This window comes from Lonchura striata, chromosome 2 (assembly GCF_050655825.1).
Source record: "Lonchura striata isolate lonStrDom1 chromosome 2, ASM5065582v1, whole genome shotgun sequence".
Lineage (NCBI taxonomy): Eukaryota > Metazoa > Chordata > Aves > Passeriformes > Estrildidae > Lonchura > Lonchura striata.
In genome coordinates, this window is record NC_140704.1 from 127,661,684 (window position 1) to 127,687,109 (window position 25,426).

The window sequence follows — 25,426 nt, forward strand, 5'->3', positions numbered from 1 at the left end:
TGAGTACAGAGAAAGCTACTAGTACATCTCAAACGTAATCCAAATTTACTGCTTCTTTCTTGATGTATATGTATATGAAAATATCCCTGTATTCCTCTGATATAGTACTAGATATAATAGATGCCTTTTATTGAGAACCTTGCAGGTTTTTGTCTCTGCCAAGACTCTGTTGCATAATGCATGCTATATAAATATATTTGCTTGCATAGGCCTTGATACTTTGACTTGCTGGTCATTTGTCTTGATTCTGTGGATCTGCTGTATGTCAAATATTCTATTTACATTTTTGTTACCAATGCTTGATTAGGACATCAGAAATAATTCTGTAACCCATGAGTAAAAAATTTCAATAAAATATATAGTAAAAATAGCATCAAGACTTGTTTTCTTTACAAGAGAAAGTGGAATAGTTTAACTTAGTAGAGCAAAATAAATGATCGAACATGTATTTTCTTTATTTGATATTAAATTTGATGTTTTCCAAAGACACAGAAAATACCCACTAAATAGTTTTATTCTTGGTGTGTATTTGAGCTCTCATTGGGACTTAAAAGAGATTTTTTATTTCCATATTGATATGCATCTTTTTAAGGGAGTGGAGTTATATATTATAAATGAACAGAATTGCTTGGTGCCGTGTTGCTGGGCCTGACAGATTCCAAAAGTACCTGAGGACTTGGTATATCTTTTGCCTTTCTCATCTGCATAGCCTCTGCACAAGTCAAAGGATGTATATTTTTACAGTACCACCTGTTATTATGTCTATGCGTATATGAGGTTAGCATTTTTTAAATAATGTTTTGTCATTAATTTAATCAAATTTTCTTAAATAAGTATGTTGGTTTTTTTAAGGTGAGGTTACAGTACAAACTGGAGATCTGTTGCCATGTAAGATTTGTGGAAGAACTTTCTTTCCAGCAGCACTGGTAAGTGGTGTGAGCCATGTTGGCTTTTAGATTTGATAAGTTGATATGAAAGTTAAGCAGTGCTCACTATAGCTAAATAAAATAGATCTAGGTGCTTTGTTTTGGTAGGGGTTTTGGTTTTATTCCCCCCCCCAGGTAATTACTGATTCCGGTTGTCTCAGGTTTGAAGTTCCTTAGAAGGAGTTTAATTTTAAGTTCCCATCATTTTCTGAAATACAAGCCTCTAAAAGCATCTTTTCTAGGGTTACAGAATCAATCCTTCTGCAGTTTTAAGTCTCAGCTAGTAAATGAAGTGTTTTGTTTGCCATTTCCAAAATTTTCTTCTCCGTTGTTAATAGAAATTGGTCTGTCCTTAAATGTGAATATCAATTTCAGACACCTATGATTTGTTTTGCCACTCAGAGTAAAAGCTGCCTACCTATCCTCAGTTTTTTTACATGCAAGGAGCAAATGTAGATGCCTTCTGCTTTTTTCTCCATTATCATCCATGTTTTTGTGACTCTGTAGATACATCCGTGAATTCCTGTAGTTCTCTTTTAAAGGTAGCGGCTGGCATAAGTGTTTGAGTGAAAGCAGTCTGAGCTTATTCATCAGAATTGGGGGGTTTGTGCTAATTTTTTTATCGAGAAAGAGGGGAAATAATGTGTTAGTGAGTTCTGTTTTCAAAACTAAGTTCTGTATTTCTCCTTTTATTTTGCTTCTGCTTACAGAAAAAGCATGGACCCATTTGCCAAAAAACTTCTGCCAAGAAAAGGAAGACATTCGATTCAAGCCGACAGAGAGCAGAAGGAACTGACATTCCCACAGTAAAACCTCTTAAGCCACGGGTATGTTATAATTCACTCTGAATATGAGCATTTTAGGCATACTATATATGCATTTTAATTAGGTTTGTTTCTGCTGGCAGCTTGTGTTAATTAGATCAACTAAGATTTAGAAGAAATCTTAACTATGATGTTACATATTAAATAAGGTGCATACTTAGCTTCAAGTAAAAACTTCAAATATACAGAGCTTTCTTTTTTTGCCTCTTAGCCAGAACCACCCAAAAAACCTTCTAACTGGAGACGAAAGCATGAGGAATTTATAGCAACTATACGAGCAGCCAAAGGACTTAATCTTAAAGACGGTGGAAAACTCCCTCCACCACCTCCACCATCATATGACCCTGGTATGTAAAACAGTCAATTTCCTTAGATATTTTTCTTTAAGTTAATGTGAAGAAATTTGAATTGAAAAGGAATTTGTTGGAATACACCGTTCACAAGTCCTTGAAGATGACTTACTATCCCACTGCAGATGCTGGATTGCAACTTTGGGTCTGGCTGGCTCACATCCTGTGTAGATTTCAAAGCCCATTACTTTGTTTTTAATGTGTGGAAAGATAGCTGGGGCAAATTTGCAGCTTGCTACTGTCCTATAAACCATAGGCTAGACAAATTGTTTCAATACTATGCTCACAACAGTAGCTGCCTGCCTTTTTGATTAGCTGACACCCACAACATATTTGTGTTGTGGGAATGCACTTTTCTGTTCTTCAAATGTAATCTCTCCCATTTCTTGCTGAATTCACATTTGGTTTCATGTATGCAGTGTATGCCTTAATGCCTCATGTGTTTTGGGTATCTGACATGTGTGGAGTTCGTATTAGCAAGGGCAGGACAGTCCTTGAGTATCTTCGAACTGAGACTGGGTAAAGTGTTCAAGCAGTCTGATGTGAATGAAAAGGAAATACACTTTTCATTTAACTTATGGGATATGATAATAGGTTGAAGAATATATTTCTTCCTCTTGTCCTAAGAGCTAAACCATTTGATTAGCTGAATGGCTATTTTCAGAAAGACTGGTTAAAAACATGTGTTTGCTTCTGCCTGTCTGTGCTCAAGTGAGGATGTGAAGTGTTCCCTATGCTGTTTCTTTGCAGGAGATGTGTTGTTAGTCCCAGTATCAGGATTGTAATGATGCATTCACTCTAAGAGGCTGTATTATTCAGCATTCTGTATTCACGATCTTGAAAAGCCATATTATAAAAGCTAATTTTAAAACGTAAAACCATCTTAAAGCCAATAGCAAATGCTGTGGATAAAAATCACAAGGCTTGATCATAGAAAGGCTCATTAATAATCTATATAGCGTATCTATATCTAGTTGTAGTTGGTTTTAGTCCCCTGGCTTCATCTTACTGCAGTGGGTAAGATTTAGGAAGAGGAAACCAGGAATAAAGAGACCATGCACAAAATGATCAGTGCATATTCTTCTTACAAATACAGGAGGAGTAGCTACTGTTGCTCCTTTTCCACTTGTTATGTAGGAGAGTAAGAAGACTGTGAGCATACCATGAGTGTATCCATCCTCTCCTACTCAGCTCTGTCTTGGGCATGCTTGTTTCTAACAAGCAGAGAGTATTTTTCCTTTTAATGGGGAAGAGTCTCATATTCATATTTTCTATTTAACTGCTCTGAGCTGGCAAATAACCAATATTGCTGCTTCCTTTATCTCCTCTTCCACTTTTTCTGAGGAAGTGCAGAATAGCCTCAGGTTAAGAAGGACCTTAAGTCACTCTGAGCTTGACTGTGTATGTTTACTGCCCTCTTATTTTGATTAATTCTTGTTTTATAGAGCTTACATTGAATCCTAGGGGTTCTTCTAGACATTATGAGCAGTACTTTCAGATAGCCAAGTATCTGACTGGCACTGTGTGTTTTACAAAAGGATGAAGATACAGTTGCTGATTCTTAAGAGTATACTTTTATCCTCTCTAGTCTGATGCATTTGTGGGCTTTGAAACTTTTCTGTGGGAACTGAGCTCTGCACTAGCCAGAAATGGCATATTATCTGGGCGGTTTCACAGCTGCCTTTTTTTTTTTTTTCTTTTTTTTTTTTTTTTAGTTTCTTTGGAATAATTTTGGTTTGACTGCATAACTATTACAGTTCTATTTCTGATTTTTTGTCTCTTAAGGTGTAGTTTATGTTCGAGTGTTCTGAGAGTAGTAGGCCCTATGTAAAATAAATAAATAAAGAATGTTATCACCCCATGAGATTCCCATGCTGTCACTTCTCTGTGTTCTTCCTCTGTCCTTAGCTCACACTTCTTGGGTCACAGTTCATGGTTTGGTGGTCATTACATAATTTAACTTACTCAAAAATGTTTATAAATATTTAAAGGGACAAGTATTTAAGCCAGATCTACTGCATTTAGACTAGTAACATGTAATCCAAATTTTATTTTAGATTTTATAATATTTAATTGTAATTTTGGTAGCAGTGACTGTTGAATTTCATCTCATTTTCTTCAATACATTTGTGAAATGACCTAGAAACACACTAATTTAACCTGCTTTGATGATGTCAAGCTTTTTTTAATTTGATGCTTACATGATTTTGAATGCTCTAATCTAGAGCATACAGCATTAATATCTCTGGACACTGAAATACCCAGTTGTTTGAAATTGTAGTCCAAACATATCATCTTCCAATGGCACTGTATTTTAAGGTATGTATTTTCAGCATACAGATGATGTATCTTTTAATATTTTAAGCATTTATGTAGCCCTTTCTGTTTTTTCCCCAATGAGAGTAATATTTCCTGTATGTAATACTGTTTGCAATGTAACTAAATTAATCTTACAAAAGTAACATGTTACTTTCTTCTGTAGGTCTCTAGAGATAGCTCCTAATTTTGGCTGATTTTCTTCTCATTCTCTTTATTTGTTAAGTTTATTATTTTTTTATAATGATCACTTCCAGTATTGCAGTTAGTATGTCTCAGTTCTTCAAAATTTGTCAGAGAAAACATATTTGCTGTCTTTTGCTGCTTGTGTGTGAGAGGTTTTAATGTATTCCCATATTTTGAACAAAATGAACTGTTTGTGATTTAAAAAAAAAAAATTATTTTGTTTGTGTAGCTGCTTCTCTACGTCCTTCCAGCTGAGCTCTTTACCATGTCCTTGTACCTCTTTGGCTACCTTCTCTGCAGAATAGCATCTCTTAAAGTATTTCTGATTTTGCTTAGGTTATTTCTAATCCTCAGCTACTCTTATCCATCAAATGAGAATATGCTTTTAGCTAGCAATCTGTATTTCATTTTCAGATTCAAAAAGCCATAATTTCCCCTGGAGGAGAAGCTGGTCTGTAAAAGACTTGAAAACACTCCCATTTTAAAAAAGATTATTAATGTTAATTTTTTATGTTTTTAAGATTATATTCAGTGTCCATACTGTCAGAGGAGATTTAATGAAAATGCAGCTGACAGGCACATCAATTTCTGTAAGGAGCAAGCTGCACGTATTACCAATAAAGGGAAATTGGCAGCTGATACCAAAGGGAAGCTTCCTACTCGAACACAGGTGAGCTGTAACACTTTTCTTAACTTGTAACTTGCATTCAACGTCAAATCAAGCTTGTTAAATAGTGTGTTGCTTTTAAAAATAATTAACTATTTTATTCTGTTATTTTATTATTTTTCACTGAAATTAGACACTAAGCATGGATGGGGCTTTTGCTTTCTTAAACTGCAGAGATCCGTAAGTCAGATGGCAGCAGTTGCAAAATGAAAACCAGTCATAAATGTAATTGAGAAATGTGCAAATGACAGGTAAAGATAGCAGGAGGAAATAGAGATGCATTTTTTGTAAAGGAAGTTGAGTTTCTGTTGTGTTAGTTTCTAAATCCAATTGAAGACTTGCTTAAGGGGCAAACAAAGGCACCTGACTACAGAACAACTGACAGCAGTGTTGTGGCTAATTAGAGGCTTTAGAGGGATTCAGGTGTATTACACAGTATTTTGAATCAGTGCAGGGACTGTTCCAGACCACATGGATGAAAGTAAGGTTTGGATTTGAAAGACAAAAGTAATTCTACCTGTGAGTATTCTCTTTTAAATTAATTGGTAATGAGATGATACTTTTAATCTTATGTTTAGCTTAATTCCAGCTATGGAGAAAGTTAATAAAAGCTGTAGAAAATAAAAAAAATGCAAAACAACTTACAGTTGAACAACAAAGCCACTGAGTTAGAGAATGTTTCCTGCTAGTATAATCTCTAAGTATTAGAAAACAGACTATCAGAAACTATTTGCATGTTCCCATACCAGAAACAGATTACCTAGTAGGAAATCATCATCTGTTCTCCCACAGTACCTGAAAATACCTGTTGTGTTATATAGATAGCTTGATTTAATTGCTTAAATTTCTAGGTTGTATTTTGTTACAGTACAAACCTGCTCCAGTTAAGAAGATGCCTTCTGTAGGATCAACACCATCACCATCATCACGCTTACCACAGCCAAGTGGTGTTAGCAAAACTGTTGTAGGTATGAAATGAATGTTATGAATTGCTCCGTGACCTTTCTAAATAATAGTTCTCAAACTGTGCAGGAAAAATTGTTGATTTGATATAGTGATTTGTAAAATCTCACTTAAAATAAATTTGGAAGGGACACTGCTGTCTATCTAAAAAGACTCTTGAGCACTTAGGATTCTGGTTTATATATATCAGGTCAAATTAATTTTTTTCTGAATTGAATATGAAAAATCATTCAGTGTAGTAATGCATGATTGATCAAATACTGATCTCTCATGCTTAGTTCTGTAACTAATTTGTCTGCTGAATGTGATCATAAATTGGTGAAAATACATAGTCAAGGCATGTAAATAGGAATTATGCAAACAGCCGTCTAATTTGGGTTTCAGATGTCATCAAATATCAAATATGTTCTGTTTGTACATACCTTTGACTTTTCTTTTCCTCTTTTTCTGAGAAAAGTAATTGAGATACAGTAGGTTTTCTTAGAATAAAATCCTATTTCTCAATTATATATTTTTGAGACATTTTCTTTTTGTGTTATCTTGATACTGACTCATATCTCTGTGTTTCTAAAACTCTTGTTTTGAATTCTGCAGTTAAAATGTTTTTAATAAGTTGTATCATTTCAGCAGCAAAATCTTAAATTTTCTTGTATTTTAATGCTTGCTTTTCAACTGCAAGGTGTCTCTTCAAATAAAGCACTGTCTTCGTCTGGATCCAGTGGGAGCAAAATTCAGACTTTATCACCAGCTCATAAAAACTCACTCGGAGCGGTGAACACACAAGCAGGGTAAGTTGCATCTTATGTTGTCATTTGTGCTTTATTTCATATTTTTGTTGTTCTTGTTCTAGAAGTCTCTGGTTTGTTTCACTCGCTTTTTATTTTTTCCTATGAGCTTCAGAAGTACAGTGTTTCACATTCATCCTTTATCTATAAATATAGCTAATGTTTAAAGAACATTGGAGAAGGAAAAGGTTTTATCAATTTGATTTAACAACAAAGGAGATCAAGAGATAAAAATAAAATATATTAAAAATTACAGAATAGGTAGAAGTGATTAGAGTATTGAATCTTTTTTGGATAAAAGAAGGGTCTTAAAAAAGCAGAAAACATTAGGCATAATTTCCTACACTGTGTGGAAATAGAAGAAAGATGCTTCTGCGTTAGACTACAAGGCAATTGTGACAGGATCTTCTCTTTTAGTGCAAAAGGATGGAGGCTTTCTCTCTTCCCTTCCCTAAGAGGCAACAAATGAATGAGCACAAATAAGATGAAAGTGCACTTACAACAGCAAGGAGTGCTACATGAAGACTGTTAGAGTTCAGTGTAAGTGCTGGTGTGGACAAGGCTGTGACTCATGCTTTGCTGGAGGGGAAGACATTTCACAGAATCTCATAGAGAAATCTGTGGAGGAGATTGAAGAAAAATAGTGCAATTCTACAGAAGTTTGAGGAGGACCAAGGAGCACTGAGAACACAAAACATAAAAGGAAGTGATTACAGTTATATCATTGGTGATTGAAAAAGATTTATTTCTATAAAAATGAGTATCCAATTGATGAAGACTGTATAATGTGAAAAAAAGCCAATGGCTTAAGTTCATGAGGAAGAAAAACAATCTGAAAACTCATGTGGTTGGACAGCAATTACACAGAACTAGAGTTTTTTAGTTTATCACTCTTAAATTTTACAGTTTATGCATGAATATGAATTACATCTCTGTCATGCTTCCCTTCTAATGTCCTGTAGCATCGGGATTCAGTTTTGTCCTTCCTTGCTCTGTCTACTCATGATAACTGTTTCAGACACAGGTCACATGCAGAGTCCATGAGGTTGACAGATGTCTTTTTTGTTTTTTTATTTCCCCCCCTTTCCTGGTGTCTCATCAGTCTTTGGTCAGATTCACTACCCTTTGTAGGCATCTACGCTGTCTGTGACTGTCAGAAAATCCCAGCCCCTTATTCACTAACTTTCTTTACTTCTTCAGTTTTAGAAGTTGAATTAACACCTACTGATGAGTGGCAAACAAGCAGGTCTGCAAAGCACAGGAAAAAGTCAGCTGAGATAATTGAAGGCATATTTCTGAGTCCAGTAGTGTAACCTAGCTGTCTGGGAAAGGTTTTTTCCCATTGAAAGTTCCTAATTGAAGTCTCTATTTGTCAGTGAGGCTGCAGCAATTTTGGTCTTCACTTATTAACAATGAAGTTCTATGTAACTTTACCAGTCAGTTGTTGTTGCAATAAGCATATGAAATTTGGTAGAAAATAAACGCCCTTGTGTTCCAGCTATTCCTCAGAGATCAGAGGGGCTGAGTGCAGCTTGGCTTAATTTCTGATTATAACCAGTTAGGCACTATGGCTGGTTATGTTCAATAAGAACTTTTACAATTCTATATTCACAAATGTGGTTTACTGAAGCAGCAGATCATTGACTTATTAGATTGCTGGTGATAAATGCAGTAGATCTACAAAATGTTGTATAACTGTTTCCAGCTATACTCTTGATGCAGCCAGAGGCACAAATCTTACCAGAAAGTCATCCCTGCTTTGGGGAAGGGAGATAGGAGCAAGGCTGTTGTCTATGAAGTAAGGTCATGTTCTCATACTTTGAAAATGAAGGATTTCAAATATCAATTTTAGATTTTTTTGAAAAGTGGGGGTATGACTATTGCCAAATATAATTGGTTACCACTTGCTGTGGTCCTAGTTGGTGGCGAAGCAGGTTTTTTCTCATTTTCATTTTGTTAGGTACATTTTTCAATATATTAATTATCTTTGGATGCCTTTGGCTGAATTGGTTGTAACAAAGGCAGCATAGATCACTAATAATTCAGTATCATCCTCCACCCAGGTGAGGGAGCAGTGAAGGCTACCTGACATTACTCCTGTCAGCATGTTACCACCTCACATTACCGTCCCAAAAGACCAGATTTGTAACAGAGGCTAGTTGTGCATGGATAAGGGGGAGTGAGGCTGATACTGAGGTCTGGGTGCACTCCTCTGCTTCACTGAGACACCATTGAGCTGTGAGACCTCTGCCTCACCCCAGGCATCATTCAGTTGTTAAGCCTTGCTCCAGCCTACTGCAAGATAAGCAAGTGGCTTAGCTCACATTTTTTCCTCAAACAGCCTCATGAATTCTCCACAAACTCACAGCATCTCTGTATCTTGACATAATAAGTCTGGCAATTTCCCGCAGTTGCTTACTGGACTTTGTTTTCAGTAGTCTCCCATTTTCTCCTCTGTTGCTTGGAGAAAGAACTGTGACATGATGAAACCAAATAGCAGCTGGGTAGATGTTTGCCCAGGTGCTCTCTGTTCATGCATTCTGCTAAGCACAAATAGATGGCTTCTGGCTGGCACAGCATTCAAATAATGGTCTCTGCTGAAAGACAGTAGATGTTAGCTTGGCTTGTAACCTCAATTGCCTACACAATTTCCAGATTTTAAGAGTATGGGTGTGATGAGTGTGTTTCTGCCTGCAGTCCTTATTGCTATAAAAATCTTGTCTTCTGTTTTCCAATTTGCCCTTATGGTATTTGCTGCTCATACTAACTGATCTTCACAGGTGTCTGTTACATGTGTCTCATTCTTCATAGTATCTGTGACCTGGCATTTATTTTTTTAGCTTCATTGTATTCACTTCTGGGGACAAATTTGTCAGAAGTTCTATTGAAGCAAAGAGGTGCAGGAGCCAGTTATATCATAGAAAAGTTAGGTTTGTCAGATTGGTCACTGGTGACAATTTTGGCCTTAATCATCTCAACTTCTGCCTTAGTATTGGGGCATGAGGGGGAAATATATTGGGTTCTGTTGAAATACCTACAAAATTATACCAAAGCAGGGACTGAGACACTAACAGTCAATGTCCTACATGAGAGTGAAAATAATTAATGCTGCAGTAACAGATTTTAAGCATTAAACATCTTATCATTTAGGGTATAGATATATGCAACTAGAATTACTTTCTAAAACAGAAGAACTTATGAACATTACTGCTCAGTAGGATTAAACAAGATTTACTTTTTTTTACTACATTTATGATTTAACCAGTAGAATGAAGCCTTAGTGTGAGATCTGGGATTCTGTCACAATGAAGTTAGGCAGAGCTTGTACTGGAAGATAAGATGTTATGCTCTTCTGAATTGTTAGTGAAACAATTTGGTGAGCAGGGTTGTGTGGGGGTATTTTAAAGGCAATCTTTTAAATTGAATGTTAAGCAATCACGTTTTCTTTTCTTCTCGACAAATATCAAAGAGCCTGGAAAAATTATTTTTACTAGGTTAAATTCCAGGTTTTGCTGTAAGAAACAAGTTGCTGCAGTTTGCACTAAGGGAAGCTGTAACTTCGGTGGTTTTTTAGGTATTACTTCAGTGTGTGACCTTCCATCTTTGCCTAGATTGTTCTAATTCTGGATTTTCCAGAGACTTAGTAGCAGAAGGACTTATTAATAGAATTACAGTATTATTGTACAGTATCAAGGATGAAATCTGCGTTCCAAGTGCTGGGACACCGCTGCCTTCCTTCCGTGGAGCCGGGGTCGCGGTGCGCGCAGGGACGGGAGGGGGCGCTGTGCTGGCGCGCAGTGCCGCCCGCGCCCGGCAGGTGGCGCTGGCGCAGCGCGGGCCGGGCCGCGCCGGGGCAGTCCGTACAGGAGGAGCTCGGAAACCATCGCCGGTCAAACTCGTCCGCAGCAGCGCGCACTTTGACTTTGTGCGCGCAGAAGTGGAACCCCATTTTATGGCCTCAATTATCGCAAGTTACTTTTATTGTGCAATGTCTTTTATTAAAATTTTAATTCTCCTGTTCTGCTCCCCAAGTAAAGGGCTACTGAGAAAACACAGCACAGTATCATCAACATAAGCTGTGTTAGTGCCAGTGAGGCTTACTTTCTACGTGTAGATCAGGATGTGTCTGCTGAGTTCTGCTGTGAGTTTTCTTTTTCTGCCTGGACAGATTAAAGACACAGACAGTCCTTCCAGTATGAATGAAAGTGTTTCATAAGGGCATAATTTCTGGGTCATACAGAAGCAAGTGAGGAGTAGCATGTGACTGTTGTAGTCAGTAGAAAAATATTCATTCATTTGGGTGAAAACAGGTTTTTTTATCTTTCTGATACTGAAGAACTGAGAAAAGGAAAATTAATTCTATATAAGTTATCTGTCATTAGACTTATAATTTGATATCATGTTATAAACCCAAGTTTGATATGTATTTTAATACAGTATATGGGCTAGAGGTGTCTTATATTTCTTGAGGTGTATGGCAGTTGTAGTAAAAGGTAGATTCTTCCTAATCTAAGGGTAAGCAAACAGGTGAACTCCACACCCACATGCAAACTGTTTTGCCCATCAGAACCTGACACCACTGTTTGTGGCCAGAAAGGGATCTTTTGAGTATACAGATTGTCTGTACATGTTTCATTTGTGAACAGTTATGTTTGTTTTGGTTTTTTTAATGGGATTTGGAAATTATATTTTTTAATATTGCAAATGAACTCTTAGAAAGTAATTTTTAATTTATGCTTTATTTTGAGGATAAAACATACACTTTAATGTTAATGTTTCCCTTCTGGGAATCATGTCTGCTAGTGACACATCCACTGCTGTCTTACAGCTGAAATGCAATATGAACAGTACATCAAATCAATAACAGTAAATTTTAAATTCCACTTATATTTTTGCCATAAAGCATTTGTAACCTTTAAAACATTATCTTTTTAAAGCAGTTTGTTCTTTTTATGAAGACTGTAACTTACAGGGCTTTGTGAAATCAAGATATGTAAGCAGTTGTCTTAAAGATTGTTGAATTTCAAAAGATTCTTGGGATCATGTTTTTTTTTCATCAGAACATGGAAGGGCTGTCAGCTTTGGTTTTTTTGTTAAGTTATGAAAGAATACTGTAGTGCTTTGTTTGGACAGTATTACGACAGCTTCTAGGATATTTCTTTGGTGTTCTACTTGGTTTGTGCCTGGAGTTCATAGATTATGCTGATAATTTGTTGAAATTGAAAAATAGCTAAGAAAATCCTGTTAGGTTGGAGTATGTGTCTTACAGTGTCAAAGACCTCAGTCTTGCTTCTCCGTTTCTTGGGAGTATGTAAAGAGTATATATTGGGTCAAAAAGGAGTTAATTAGTTTGAGCTAGAACATCTGTTTGGGAGGCCATTTGTAGGTTTTACTTTATGATTATAAGATGATAAAAATGCAGAACATAACTTGAAGATCTGATTTTCTAATCTAATTTGTGATTTCTGAAAAGCTACATTTTTCCTTATGATGATGTGTGGGATTTTTTTATTTAATATTTTGTTGCTTGTCTTTTTAAAAATGTTTTTAAAATTTGATTTTTCATTTATCTTTTTGGTTTGGAAATGTTATCCATAATACTAAAAAAAAAACTTTTAAAGTATTGGCTGTGTATATAGTACTATCTATTTTGAACAGGGTTTTTGTTGTTAAAACAAAGCTGGGTTTCTTTCAGGCTGTCCTCTGTTCTGCTTTCACAAATTAAAAAAAAAAAGAAAAAGGAAATTTTTTTCATCTTTCTAATTCCAGAGTTGCACATATATACCTGTTAAACATTTCTAATGTTTGAATTTATTATGACTCTTAATTATGAGCCCCCTTTTCTAGATGTGTTGTATGAAGGCTATTCTTAAAAGAGACCAAATGTGAATATATTGTGCAGAGTTTGAGGATAACTGACATTAGTGTTTTGTTTGAAAAAGAATTTTAAAAAACATACTGGAAACCTAATCCAATGTCTATGGAAATCCACTCCTCATCAAAGCAAGAAGAAACCCTTTTGTTTGCTGGATAATTAAAGTCTGATTTGTACTTTTTTTTATTTTTTAAGTCAATGGGATTTCTTTGGTAATATAAGTATTGAATTGTGTGTATTTTTTTTTTTTTTTGCATAACTTGAATAACAAATGTCACTGTCCTTATGAGCACCCCTTTATATATTTTAATAGTAAGATGGACAAGTTAGGCCCACCACTGCAAACTGGAAGAGATGTGAAAGGTTTTGTGAACTGATACAAAAACAGACAGTACCATCAAAAGGCCAGATGAGCTGTTGGCTGTAAAGAAGTAACTATTACAAATCAGTGTGGTTTATCTATTTTGCAAAACTGTTTCTCCTAAGCCGAAAAGTGTGTCCTTGACAAACATCAGCTGCCCAGTATGCCTTCCATATCAGTGCTGTGGGAGAAGAGTAGATTATATAATTAGTATCAGACTGAGTAAAACAGCTTCATAGGACAGGGAAGATAAAGGTTTTCCTCAGATTTGATTTCTTCTGTCAGTTCTTGATTACAGATTAAAAGTAACGAATTTGCATCTTGATTACAGATTAAAAGTAATGAACTGGTGTCTTTCTAAATCCAAGATAAAACTGATTTGCATGATGCAAAGCTGAAGTAAGCATTTAAGACTGATAAATGTACAGGTTTTTTACAACGTAAAATTGTAATTTTATTATCTTAAGGTCAAATATTTCTCTAACTCCTACATCTGTAAGGTAGCTGTGATGGTCCAAAAATGAGGAAGGCAGACTTTGTAATGAAAGGTAAAGTCTTTGGTTTAGTCTAACTGACCTCATATAAAGATTTCTGGATATTCAGAAGTCTTTATAAGATCAAAGTTTGGAAGGAAAGTTATTCCAATTATTCTAATCTTTTAAAGAGGAAATAGATACTAGATTGTAGTTAAGCCTTTGTTATATTTTGGAAGATGTCAAATTAAAATAGGCTGCTTTTTCACATTATAAAAGAGAAATAACTAATGAATTATGTGGTACACACATGGAATGTATTGCTTTACGTAGTAGAAATGTGTCGGAATCTCTTAATGCTGCAACCAAATCTGTGGTATCTTTGAGATAGGGACAGAATATTTGACTTTGCTTTTGAAGAAGCAAAAGCAATTAAAGGAACACAAACTCTTTTTAGACAAACAGAATTTCTTCATTTTTATTTGATCCTTTGCATATTTGGTTATCCTGTGAATCATCAGAAATTGGCTCAGTTTTTCATTTTGTAATATCTTACTAAGATGTTGAAAATTTAGCTTGTTAAGTTACTCCAACTCAAAAATTTAAGCAACTTGGTGAGTTGCTTAACATAGGCCTATCCAGAGAGCAGTAATTTGATTTTTCTTCTTGAGAAAAATTCTTTAAAAGTTATGGGCACTTCTGCTCTTTATACGATCACTGTTGTTCTTAGTCAAATATATGCTGAGTTCAAGAATTAAATGTGCCTTACTTGCTGTAGTTATTCAGTATATTGCATGCCAACAGCATTCAGCAAGTATGAATAGTTCCCAACCATTTTTAAATTCAGCATAGCAGTATGGATTGTTGCAGTTTATGGCAAAAGTTTCTGGACTTTGGGACGCATACCATTAGTCAGCAGAAAGATATTTATTACTTTGCACGGAACTATGATCTGTTGTGGGTAACAGTGACAGCTGTCAAGGATATCTGAAAACCCTCTGTCTAAGAAGCAAGATTTATATATCAGTGTTTTATGATATAATTCAGCCAAATCATGCATGCATTGAAAAAGACAAGCTTTAAAAAAAAAAAAATCAAATTACTTTGATTTTTATTTTGCTAGCAGTGGTAATTCTACTAGATGTACAACATGAGCTACTTTAGGAAGGGAAGTAATTTTAATCTTACTTCTTTTAAAGTAGAGAGTAGATAATAAATGTCTTTAGAGTATGTCTAGGTTTTAAGAGTTCCAGCTGGTGTTGGTACACAGCCTCATCTGCTGTCAGGCTCTATTCACATTTCCTGTGATACAATGTAGAGCAGGGACTTATATAGCTTTTCAAAAATGAAACACAAAATACAACCAAACAGGAAAAACAACAAAAGTGGAAAGTATATAGAGAAGGCAGAGATGGGGCGGATCAGAAAAAAACAAGCTGTGGTGGGACAAGTTGAAATAACCAAAAATATCTGATGTTTTTGGAAGGCATCTATCTCTAGAGATCAGATTACTACTTAAGGATGCAATTTCAAGATTTGTCACCAAACATACATGAAACCTGATGCTAATTGTGTGTCTAGATTTAGGCTGAATAAAGTTGCAGACAGTGGCAGCCTATTCCTTGTCTTCATTTACTCATCAAAAATGTTAGAGATCACAGAAGAGTTGGAAGGGAAGGTTTCTGGTCTGAAAACATATTTGAGGTTTCTTCTATATTGTAGAAAGCTAGTTGTGGAAAAAGACTGGGGAAATGTGCAGAAAGCTGTTTTTAAACATCTTGGACTGAAGATGTCCTGTTCAACCTTTAATGAGTCATGTTTCTTCTGTTTGTGAGACTTTGCCTCCTTTATACGGGGTGGACTGTGCACTTTGAATGTGGCTTTTCAGTATTTAGATTTCCTCCCCTCCCCAGCTCAGTCAATGGCCTGAATGCTTTATTAAGACACCAATTTCTCTGAAATTTCTTTAGTATGTGCCTAGTACAAAAGCAGCACATGAATTTTCAGAGTACTTAATGAGATAAGGGTGTATGATACAATTGAAATACTGGGAAGAATGGTGGACTTCACATCAGTTTATTTCAAATATCCAGGACTCCTAACATGATGTTTAAAACTGATTTAAAGTACACTCTGAAGAGACTTCAATTTAAGAAATTAATGCTGGTAGTTTTGAAAAAGTAGTATGTTGGTCCCAAGGTGAAAATGCAGAGAAAACTTAGTCAGTAATAATTTTGAATTTTTGTTTTTTAATTACTTGGAGCTATCTAAACAGGAATTGAGACAATTCTGTTCTTAGCTTCATTGTCTGATCATCCCTGATCCATGATGATCCCATAATGTTTCTCTGTGTGCAGCTGATTTTTTGTTTATATGCTTTTCTGTCTTCTATAACAGATAAAGTAACAGTTATGTTCTTTCTACTATAGAGCTCAAATGAGTTTTACTAAATTATAAGCAAAGGGCTCTCTTCATTGTATAATGAGATGGGGAAAATAGCACAAAATGAGTATTTAGCATCTGTAGATGTTAAATTCTGTAACTTCTAGAATTCTGTGACTTCTGAAAGGCTGACATAACTTCTAATAAGTTTTAGTTCTGATATAACTGATGTAGTGCTTTTCAGTCTGCACAGTATTTTTTTTTTCAATTAAATCCATCTTTAGAATCTCCTTGAAAAATAAGGGGGCAGAAAGGAAAACTAATGGAGAAGGTTAGTGTTCTGCAGAGTGATCCATAATCTTTGATCATTCCACTCTACCTGTTGCAAGTAGAAGCCATTCTTGTTAAACTTGAATGCTTTAATTAGATATAATTTCAGTTTAAATAATCTTGCATTTAGTTGTTGATTTCCACCTTTGTGCTAATTATTTTATCACTTCTCCACTGGTTGAAGTAATAGAAGGAGCTGAAAAGCCATCTTTATTCCATGTGCATGACATGAAGGGAGAAATGTTTTATATGCAACATGTCTATAATTCAGGAGTTATTACATGTTCCTCAGTTGTGTCAGTGTTGCATTTGAAGTTACTGGAGTTGAAGGCATTTCCTTATATGTGGTTTGAAAACCACATATGAATGTTTGTTCATGTGTGTTCAAGAATGTGAACAGAAAAACTTGGTCATGCACAAGATATTATAGTCTGAAAATCTGCTAAAGAAGAAGAAATCCCAGTTATGGTAATTTTTTTGAGCAATGATGAAAACTTCTGTCCTTGATCCCTAATGACCCCTTCCAATTTATTGTCTTAGGTCTCCTCAGATTTTTTTCAGGGTATTCTGATGTTTCTCTACTCATCAAAGCCAGCAGCAAGATGTTCTTAATGTTTGGGATGTGCTAATCATTGTATACTGACTTCTCATAATACTCATGAGTCCTGAGGGGAGCAGTTTCCATATCTGTGTCGTCACACACTATTGACCCCAACTTCAGGAACACAGTGACAGTTTAGAAAAAATTGAGTCTGTAATGCCCACCTGGATGCACTTTCTTTCTTCAATTTATATTTGTAAATATAATTGTGCTTTGAAGAAAAAGTATTTACAGCATTATCTAAATTCTTGTTCACACTTCATATTGGTCACAAAGTATTGAAAATATGGTATCCTTTCTACAGATCTTAAACTAAATATGGTATCCTTTCTACATATCTTAAACTATTAAAACCTGCAGTCATCTGCTCTCTATTTTCCTAAAAGACCTACCAGTCCTAAAAAGTGACATATAATTTGTCAAGGTAGACATTAGAATGTACTAAGTAATCAGTAATGCAGGACTTACCTGTTAGGAAGTGAGACACATAAAGAGGAAAGGACTGGCTATTTAATATTAACTTGTCATTGTAAGGTTCAAGTCATAACAGTTCAAACCATGCAAGTTCATGCTAAAGCTCCTGTCTGCTGTTGGTAGGAAATGAGTTATTTTTCATACAGGTAACTAATGTGTAGATTGATGCACTTTTATATGTGTGTGTATATCTACATATATATTTAAAAATGCATATTCTTGTATTTATTTCTCTCTGTGTGTATAAATCATCAGATATTTCTTCTGTTTTAGAGGTGCAACAAAAACCCGGACATCAACCCCTCCTAGTGTGGCAAGAACCATGAGCACGGGTGCTTTGACAAACAGAAGAAAAACTAGCAATTCAGACATTTCCTTAAGGTAGCTTTTAACTTTGTGGATTTTGTCATTAATACAGCCTTTATTAAAGGGGATTGCTTACTACAAGAGAAGTTGGGGAATGTGTTGTTCTCTGCATTTAATATATAATCAATATTATTTGGCTTGTATAAGGTGCTCAATATATTTTGCATGTTTATCATCTGACAGCACACTTTTGTCATCAGCTGTCTCAGATGTGCACAGAAGATCCTGTTGGAAATGTCAAAAACTGCTTGGGAGCGGAAAAAGATAACCAAATATTCTTTCAGTAGAAACCTAATTAAATCTGCATGCTAAGCACATAAATTGACTTGTCCTTTTAAAGGGTAGGATGAAAATTGTATTGCTAGTTTAGCCTTCTTTTTTGACAAGCTAGTTTTTAACTTTTCAAACACTCCAGTTAATGTAAGCAGTCAGTGAAATATTTGATCCTGCTCTTCAAACTCCGATGTTTTTTGTTTTCTTGCAGGGAAGGTGGGTATCTGGAGATATGTATGGGAGCCTTGGTAGTGTTGTTTATAAAATATGCCACTGTAAATGGGAAGTGAAGGAATGAAAATGACAGTAACAATAACTATATTCATTGTATGAATTAGACTTAATTTTACATTAAGTTATACTGAACTGACTTACAGAGGATGTTCTTCATCTGGGAATTTTCAGGTCTAATGGGAAAACTGGATATGACAATGGAGACTGCTCATCCTCAGTGAATGGAGGAAGTGCAAAAAGCAGTGAAGGAATTTCACCTGTACAGTTATCCAAGTTCTGCCATGAATGTGGAACAAAGTATCCAGTAGAATGGGCAAAGTTCTGCTGTGAGTGTGGAATTCGAAGAATGGTTGTGTGAACACATTCTTTAAAGCAGAAAGAAAACAAGAAACTGGATCATCTGCTATGTACTGTTGCATGGAAAGCTTGAGTGCTCTATCCAGTTAGACTTCATGCTGCAAAAGTCAAAACATCACTTTGTAATTTTCTGAGTGCAATCTTCCAGTTACATAGTTATTTATAAACAATGATGTATACTGTATATAAAAATAGCAGCTACCTAAAACTGTGCCATTCAAGGAAATTCTCTTTACTCTTTATTGAAAATATTTAAAATTAAGGTTAAGATGTATTAAGTAACCTAGGTAGCAGAAAGGTTCAATGTTATTTTTCTTTGCAAATCCTACGAAGCAAAGGATTTTTAAAATCTCTTATGTAGGGTAATACTTACCTATAGGGAACTAGCCATGAACAACTTGGGCTTCAGAAGTTTCTCTATGGAGACATTTCTTTCATCTATGGCAGTAACTTAGATGTTTCATTCTAAGTGAAAACAACATGAGGAATGCCTTATAAATTCCTAGACAAAAGTGTAAAAAGCTTAGATCTTTAAACTCTTTAACCGTAATATGCTAATTGGACTTTCCAGTTGCTTTCTAGGATTTTTTAAAGAATCAAAGTGGAAAGACTACCTGAGAATTCTCTTTGTATCTAATAAGAAAGGCAAGATTTTCTTTTTGTGGCTTTCCATGTTCTGTTTTTCAGTAAAAACATGTTAATATTTTATGTATTTATAAGCAAAAATATGGTATTAATTTTATTATTATTCATTTTAAGTTCCTTTTGTTTCAAAATATTGTCTTGCTCCTCCTGTGTTCCACCATGACTAGCATATGTAAAGGTGTTGTGCTTTGTCCTGTTTCCAAAGGTCCTGCTCATTTTTTTCTTTTCACTCATTTCCTCAAGCAAAGTTGAAGTCTATGCTTATCCTACCTAAATGTTGAACTCTTATTTTGAAAACAGCCTTCTTGATGTATCCAATACCAAAAAAAAAAAATAGTTCTATAAAAACGAATGCTAGTAGAGCAGTAGATCTTGATATAAGTAGCGAGTATTTTTTATTCTTATTCCTGTGAATATAGCACAGCTTTCATATATGAATGCATAGGGGAGTAACTGCTTCACTGCTATATGTGTCAATACCCGAATTTTTTTTTTTTCAGTTTTGTGTATTTCTGATGTTAAAAACAGAAGTTTTTTCAAGTTAGTAATTGACTTCACATTAATCCATTGGGAAGAAGGGAGAGACTCAAAGTTGTTGGGTTTTTTACTAATTACACAGTAAATTAGTAAATTACACATTTACTAATAAAACCATTCACAAGCCAAATCACTTAACTTGTATCTTAATATTGTAATTTATTTTGTGAATTTTTGCTTTGAAGTCCTTGCACCATCTTCATTATGTGTGACAGAACGATCTGAAATAACTTAACTGTGCCTTTCCCACAGTAAATAATTTTTTGTCAGAAACTGGTACTTTCAGCTCACAAACAGCATTAGTCTCAATTCATTTAATTTCTTTACAACTAAAATATAATGTAGTGTTCCATGGTACTATTATGTTTGCTGCTTACAATCTCAAAAATTGTGATTATCAATGGGGCCAATTTAGAAGAAAGCATGATTGAAGAAAACCATCTTCCAAGCAGATACCAGTCTAAGGGTGAGTGATTTCAGAGACTTGATATAGTTATGTTGCAGGCCACAGGCTATTGATGTTTTAAAATTAGTTCAGTGAATTTATCCTTCATTCAGTGTAGTCTTTTCACAATTGGTGTAAACTGGCTATTGAGTATTATAGAACGGATGACTGGTAATGATACTTAGAGCTGATAAATCCTAGCCAGTTTATTTTCTAGGAGTTTAGATTCTAGGATCCATATTATGACACATTCATGTCTGTATTTAGAAAAACTGGAATTGTGCATTCTTTCCATAGCCTGCTTTGGAAAACTTTCCCTGGACTTAGGCCGTGGAGATCTGTAGACATGTTTTGTGAGCTGAGAGTCCAACAGCAAAGATACCAGTCCAGAACAGATTTGATTAGATAGTGAATCTACTCCTACCTAATAAATTTGCAGTTGTTTCTGCTGGAAAATGCATTTTTTCCATTTATTAAAAATGCTTTCTACAAAGGGAATGTTTAGTATGGTACTCAATACCTTTCAGATTTTCCAGGATTATTGTAACTGTAGGAAAAAACATATTGATTTCAAATCAATACTCATACAGTTAATGTATTTTCTGCTTTGTGAGATGTTTGTGAGATTCTTTGCTTTCAATGCAGCATTTAGTAAATTACTTGAGTAGCACATAATTTGATTCTCTTAAACGTGATTTTTCATGAGGGTTAGATAGGGAATTAACCTGAATGTAATAAAAAAGGTTTTTAAAACTGATCTTTTAATTTGGCCCTATAAAGAAGGTCTATGAAACGTAATTGACTATTTATAGTAACACTGGATAATGTGTATGTGTTGTAATCCACAGTAAATATAAGCAGACAATTAAATTCTTTTTGACTGTGTAGTTTGGTGCTGTATGGTAAGACTTACGAGGCCCAGTATGTTTTGTGTTTGTCAACTGGTTTTGTTTCTGAAGGCTGTGATGTTACAGACCCTAGCCAGAATTACTGAAGGTATCAACACAGATCACTGCAATTCCATCTCAGTGGTTGACTGTACAAAACAATGGATTGGTTTTCATAATGCCCTCAAAGAACTGAATGTGGCAAACAAATTTGTTAATATTTAAAGAAAAAAACCCAAATTTGTTATATTTAAAGAAAAAAAAACTTTCAGAGAGTTGGACTGAATTTTCAATCTTTAGTGTATTACATGTGTCAAGAAGTTTGCAGAGTTAATTTATTGGTCATTTACATCCAAACCCTCTTGCCCTAGTCTTCTCTGCACACTTATGCCTTGGATTTCATGTGAGGAAAAAACATTAACTATGCACTGTCTGTTTATACTGAACTTTAGTGATGCAATCGTTGTGATGATTCCTATACCAATGTCTAACCCTATGACAGATTTACTGTCAGCCATTTTATCTTCCTAATGTTCTTACTAAGGTTCTTCCATTCATTAAAGAAGTGAGGAGTGGGGGGCAACGGTGAAAAGTCAACGGCAAAATTCCATTTAAAGAAACAGGAAGAGGCTGGTTTTGATGTTTGGCCTGAGGGAGTTTGCATTCCCATTCTACTTTTGTGATTTTCTCTTATACAAAGGACCTCTCTGTGCCAGGAAGTAGTGCAAGATCATTGGAACTATGCTGATAGAAGTGCAATGGAGTTATAAAAATGCTAGCTTCAATAGTAAAAACAGCATAGCATAAAGCTTAATCTCTATATAATGTACTTTACACAGGTTTATATTTATGCATGGTGTCCACACTCTAGGTAGTTTCAGAACTGGAATCTCCAAATATACAGCAATTAAAATATGTGTTTATATGAATAATTAGTCTTACACACCACTGCAAGGAGGTGGGCACAGGGAGATGCTTCACCCCCATTTCAGGTTGTAACTATGAAATGAGCATCTAGGTAGAATTTTTCAGATTTGCCAAAGAGACTCGAAGAGACCTTAAACTCCCTGGAAGGAGGGAAAAAGCTCCACCTGAGAGTTCCCTGGCTGGAAGGGCATCAGGCAGGGGGAGCTTTCCACGTGCTCTGGCGCTGAGCCTCTCCCGCAGTGCTGGGGCAGCAGCTGCTCCAGTGCAGCCACACATCCTGTGCCTCCACAGGATGGGAACTCCAGATTGTATTGTAACACCTGACCCAGTCTTTATGCATCATGGAAGTGCTCTGTCATCTGCAAGGGACTAGCTTCGAATTCACCATCGCAGCGGAGAGCTGGGGCCTGAAATGCAGGGAGAGCGTTTTTGAGATGCCTGCTTAACTGAGTCAGTGGAAGGAGATATGACTGCAGTACTTTAAATAAACAAGATAGGTGCACACTGATGTAGACTATGTAAATAGTCTGCATATGAAATTGAATGGTATTGTCTATGTATTACAAAGGTCACAAGAACTGCTAATTTCCATCACATAGGCTTTGTATATCTGCAAAGAACAAACCTGTAATGAGTGTTTTCAATTTTGGCTGAAAAAATTGTGCTTAGTAAGAGCACTTTTTAAAATTTTTTTTTTCTATCCAGTTTGACTAAGCTATGAATAGTTATATGGGTTGTATGAGAAGGTAGAATTTTCATCTTTGGTAAAATTTGTTCTAGTGAATCTGGTGAAAATAGTTTGATTGCCTTTCAAGTACAGCTTATTCCACCTTCTGATTGTTTTGTTGCTGGTTGGTTTGGTTGTTTTTTTCCCATCTTGCTAAGTAAGATTTGAGTGACCTAATTGTGTTGTTTGAAGAAGTGTTAGGTAAAAGACTTCATTAGCTGAGTTCAGTAGTTACTTGGTTGATATTTTTGTTCCAGTAGTCACAGTATAAGACATTAATTACTCTTGCATACTAGTTCATTTTTTGGTTTGTTTTGGGTGAGTTTTTTTGGTGTTATGTCAGTCCAGAATAATATACACTTCTGGAGGATCCTATTTAGCCCCATTCTACTTCATCTTGCCAGAAAACAGCTTCTCTTAATAAGTGTTCATTCTTTACAAAAGTAATCGATAGGGAAATTATATTTTCCCAATTGGAACATTTGGGTCAGCAAATCAAATACTCAGTTTAATACAGCTGAATATTGAACCCACGTTCTAAACAGAAGTGCATGGTTTACCATAGTTTTATATTTCAGTTTGGCTTTCTGGCAGAACCATGAATTTGGGTGGGATATGTGAAGTGCTGAGTACAGTACAACTGTTACAAAATCTACTTTATGTGATTGCTCTAACTCTTGGTGTTCATCCTTCATATGACACTTAATATGTTTCTCTTTGTAAGTTGATTTATTAATGTTCTGTGTTTTTAAATGGTGTGTTCATTCATGTGTTGGAGGTGGTTAATTTTTTCAGCATTGCATTTATTATGTTTGTCTTGCCCCTCAGTACATGGAATATTTGTTTGTGACCATCCAGTGAGGGTTTCTTTGGCCAGAATTCCTTTGTTTGTTTGCCTCTTATTTCTTATTTTTATTTTAAAGTGTCAATTCAGTTTTAATTAATAAATGTAAATCACCACCTAATGCTAATTTGCCACTTGTTAACAAAGCAAATATGCCAATAAAACTTCTTGTGATGTGCAATTTTTTGTAGTCAAGTGTAAAATTATCTTCTATAACATAGCATACAGGTAGGTAATATAATTTCAGTCTTATTAATATTGTGATATCTGATCTCAGGTACACAAAGAATAGGGTTTTTAAGTTGTGTGAGATGATACTTGGATTCCTAAGTCACCTTGAAAAACATAGCAGATAGTTAAATCAGTGTGATCTGCTTATATAAAGTTAACCCTGTATCTCCTCTATTTCCCCAACTATAACTGAGAATTTAGTTTATGTAGAACCCATCACTGTGGCATCTGTAGTATTTTTTTTTCTTAATAATAAAACTGTAAAGGATAGTAAACTTAAGCTTGATCTGGGTTTGTTATCCTTCATGACATTAGAGGACTGTTTTGTTGATGAAATTATGAAGAAAAAAAAGTTGTCTATGTTTTTCTTCAGAAGTTAATTTAAGTGAGCAGAAATTATAATGAAGGTTTGGATTGCTGATTTTTTTTTTTTTTGCTAAATATAGATTAATAGAGATCAATGAATCTTTTAATTTCTTTTTATAGGGGAAACTTCCTTCTACTGAACTCTTTAGTTTACTTGGAGAGATATAGATTTCAGAGATAGACTGTTGAGTGGAAATGGAATTGACTGGATAGATGCAGCTGGAACGTTGTGGACAGTGTATCTATGTCCAGGTGGAGGCTGGTATCAAGTGCTGCCCATCAGGACTCCTGTTTTGTGACTCTTGTTTTGGTGTTGTTTTAGTATCTTCATCAATGACACAGTCAGCTTGAGTGCACCCTGGGCAAGTTGAAGGACAGGGACTGGACTGCCATGACTTCTCAACTATCATGAGACACTTCCTCTGCCGGTTCCCTCACAATTTGCAGATGTATTGCATCAGGTCCAGGGACTTGTGCACCTTCAGGTTTTTTAGATGGTCTCAAACCTGAGCCTTTTGCAACAACATTGTGAAAATCCTTTTATTTTAAATACCTATTTTTTTATCCTTGACACCTTCCCATAAATTCCATGTACTTCTAAATCATGGTTTTGACCTACTCATAGTATTTCTTTTCTGTGGCCAGATAAATAAATAAATGCAAAAGTGAAAGTGACAGGGAGGTAGGCATGATGGTGATAATACCATGCACAGTTTTCATCCCTTTGCCAATTCCTGAAAAGCACTTGAGTACCACATTTGTAAGTTCAGGAAACCTGAGGAAGTTCTCAAATGGAAGAAACAAATCAAAGAGCACATGTCACTGCATTTAGCAGTTAGTGCTTGCATGTAAGCAGTGACTCAGGAAATTTGGCAACAAGAATCAGATAGGCAGGTTATTTATTAAAAGAAGTAATCAGAAGAAATCACAATTTCATAATCACTTCATTTAAATTTCTGCTCTGGATCTACCCTTGGTTTTTCGCCCAGGGTAGTCCTGGAATTGCTTCATTTCTCTCAGGACTTAAGTTGTGGACTGTTGCTTAAGTAACTTAAACTGACTGACCTTTCGATT

General features: G+C 35.3%; 1 protein-coding gene across 1 annotated transcript in view; it reads left to right on the forward strand.

Moving 5' to 3' along the window:
* ZC2HC1A (zinc finger C2HC-type containing 1A) overlaps positions 1 to 23,936 on the forward strand; it is a 34,463-nt gene extending 10,527 nt beyond the window's left edge. Inside the window, exons 2-9 of the mRNA XM_021550534.3 lie at positions 853 to 926; positions 1,637 to 1,753; positions 1,962 to 2,097; positions 5,124 to 5,272; positions 6,138 to 6,237; positions 6,912 to 7,020; positions 17,787 to 17,894; positions 18,558 to 23,936. Of these exons, the coding sequence (XP_021406209.1) occupies positions 853 to 926; positions 1,637 to 1,753; positions 1,962 to 2,097; positions 5,124 to 5,272; positions 6,138 to 6,237; positions 6,912 to 7,020; positions 17,787 to 17,894; positions 18,558 to 18,744 (980 nt within the window). The 3' untranslated portion in view covers positions 18,745 to 23,936. The remainder of the gene's footprint in view (positions 1 to 852; positions 927 to 1,636; positions 1,754 to 1,961; positions 2,098 to 5,123; positions 5,273 to 6,137; positions 6,238 to 6,911; positions 7,021 to 17,786; positions 17,895 to 18,557) is intronic.
* The last annotated feature ends 1,490 nt before the right edge of the window (positions 23,937 to 25,426 follow it).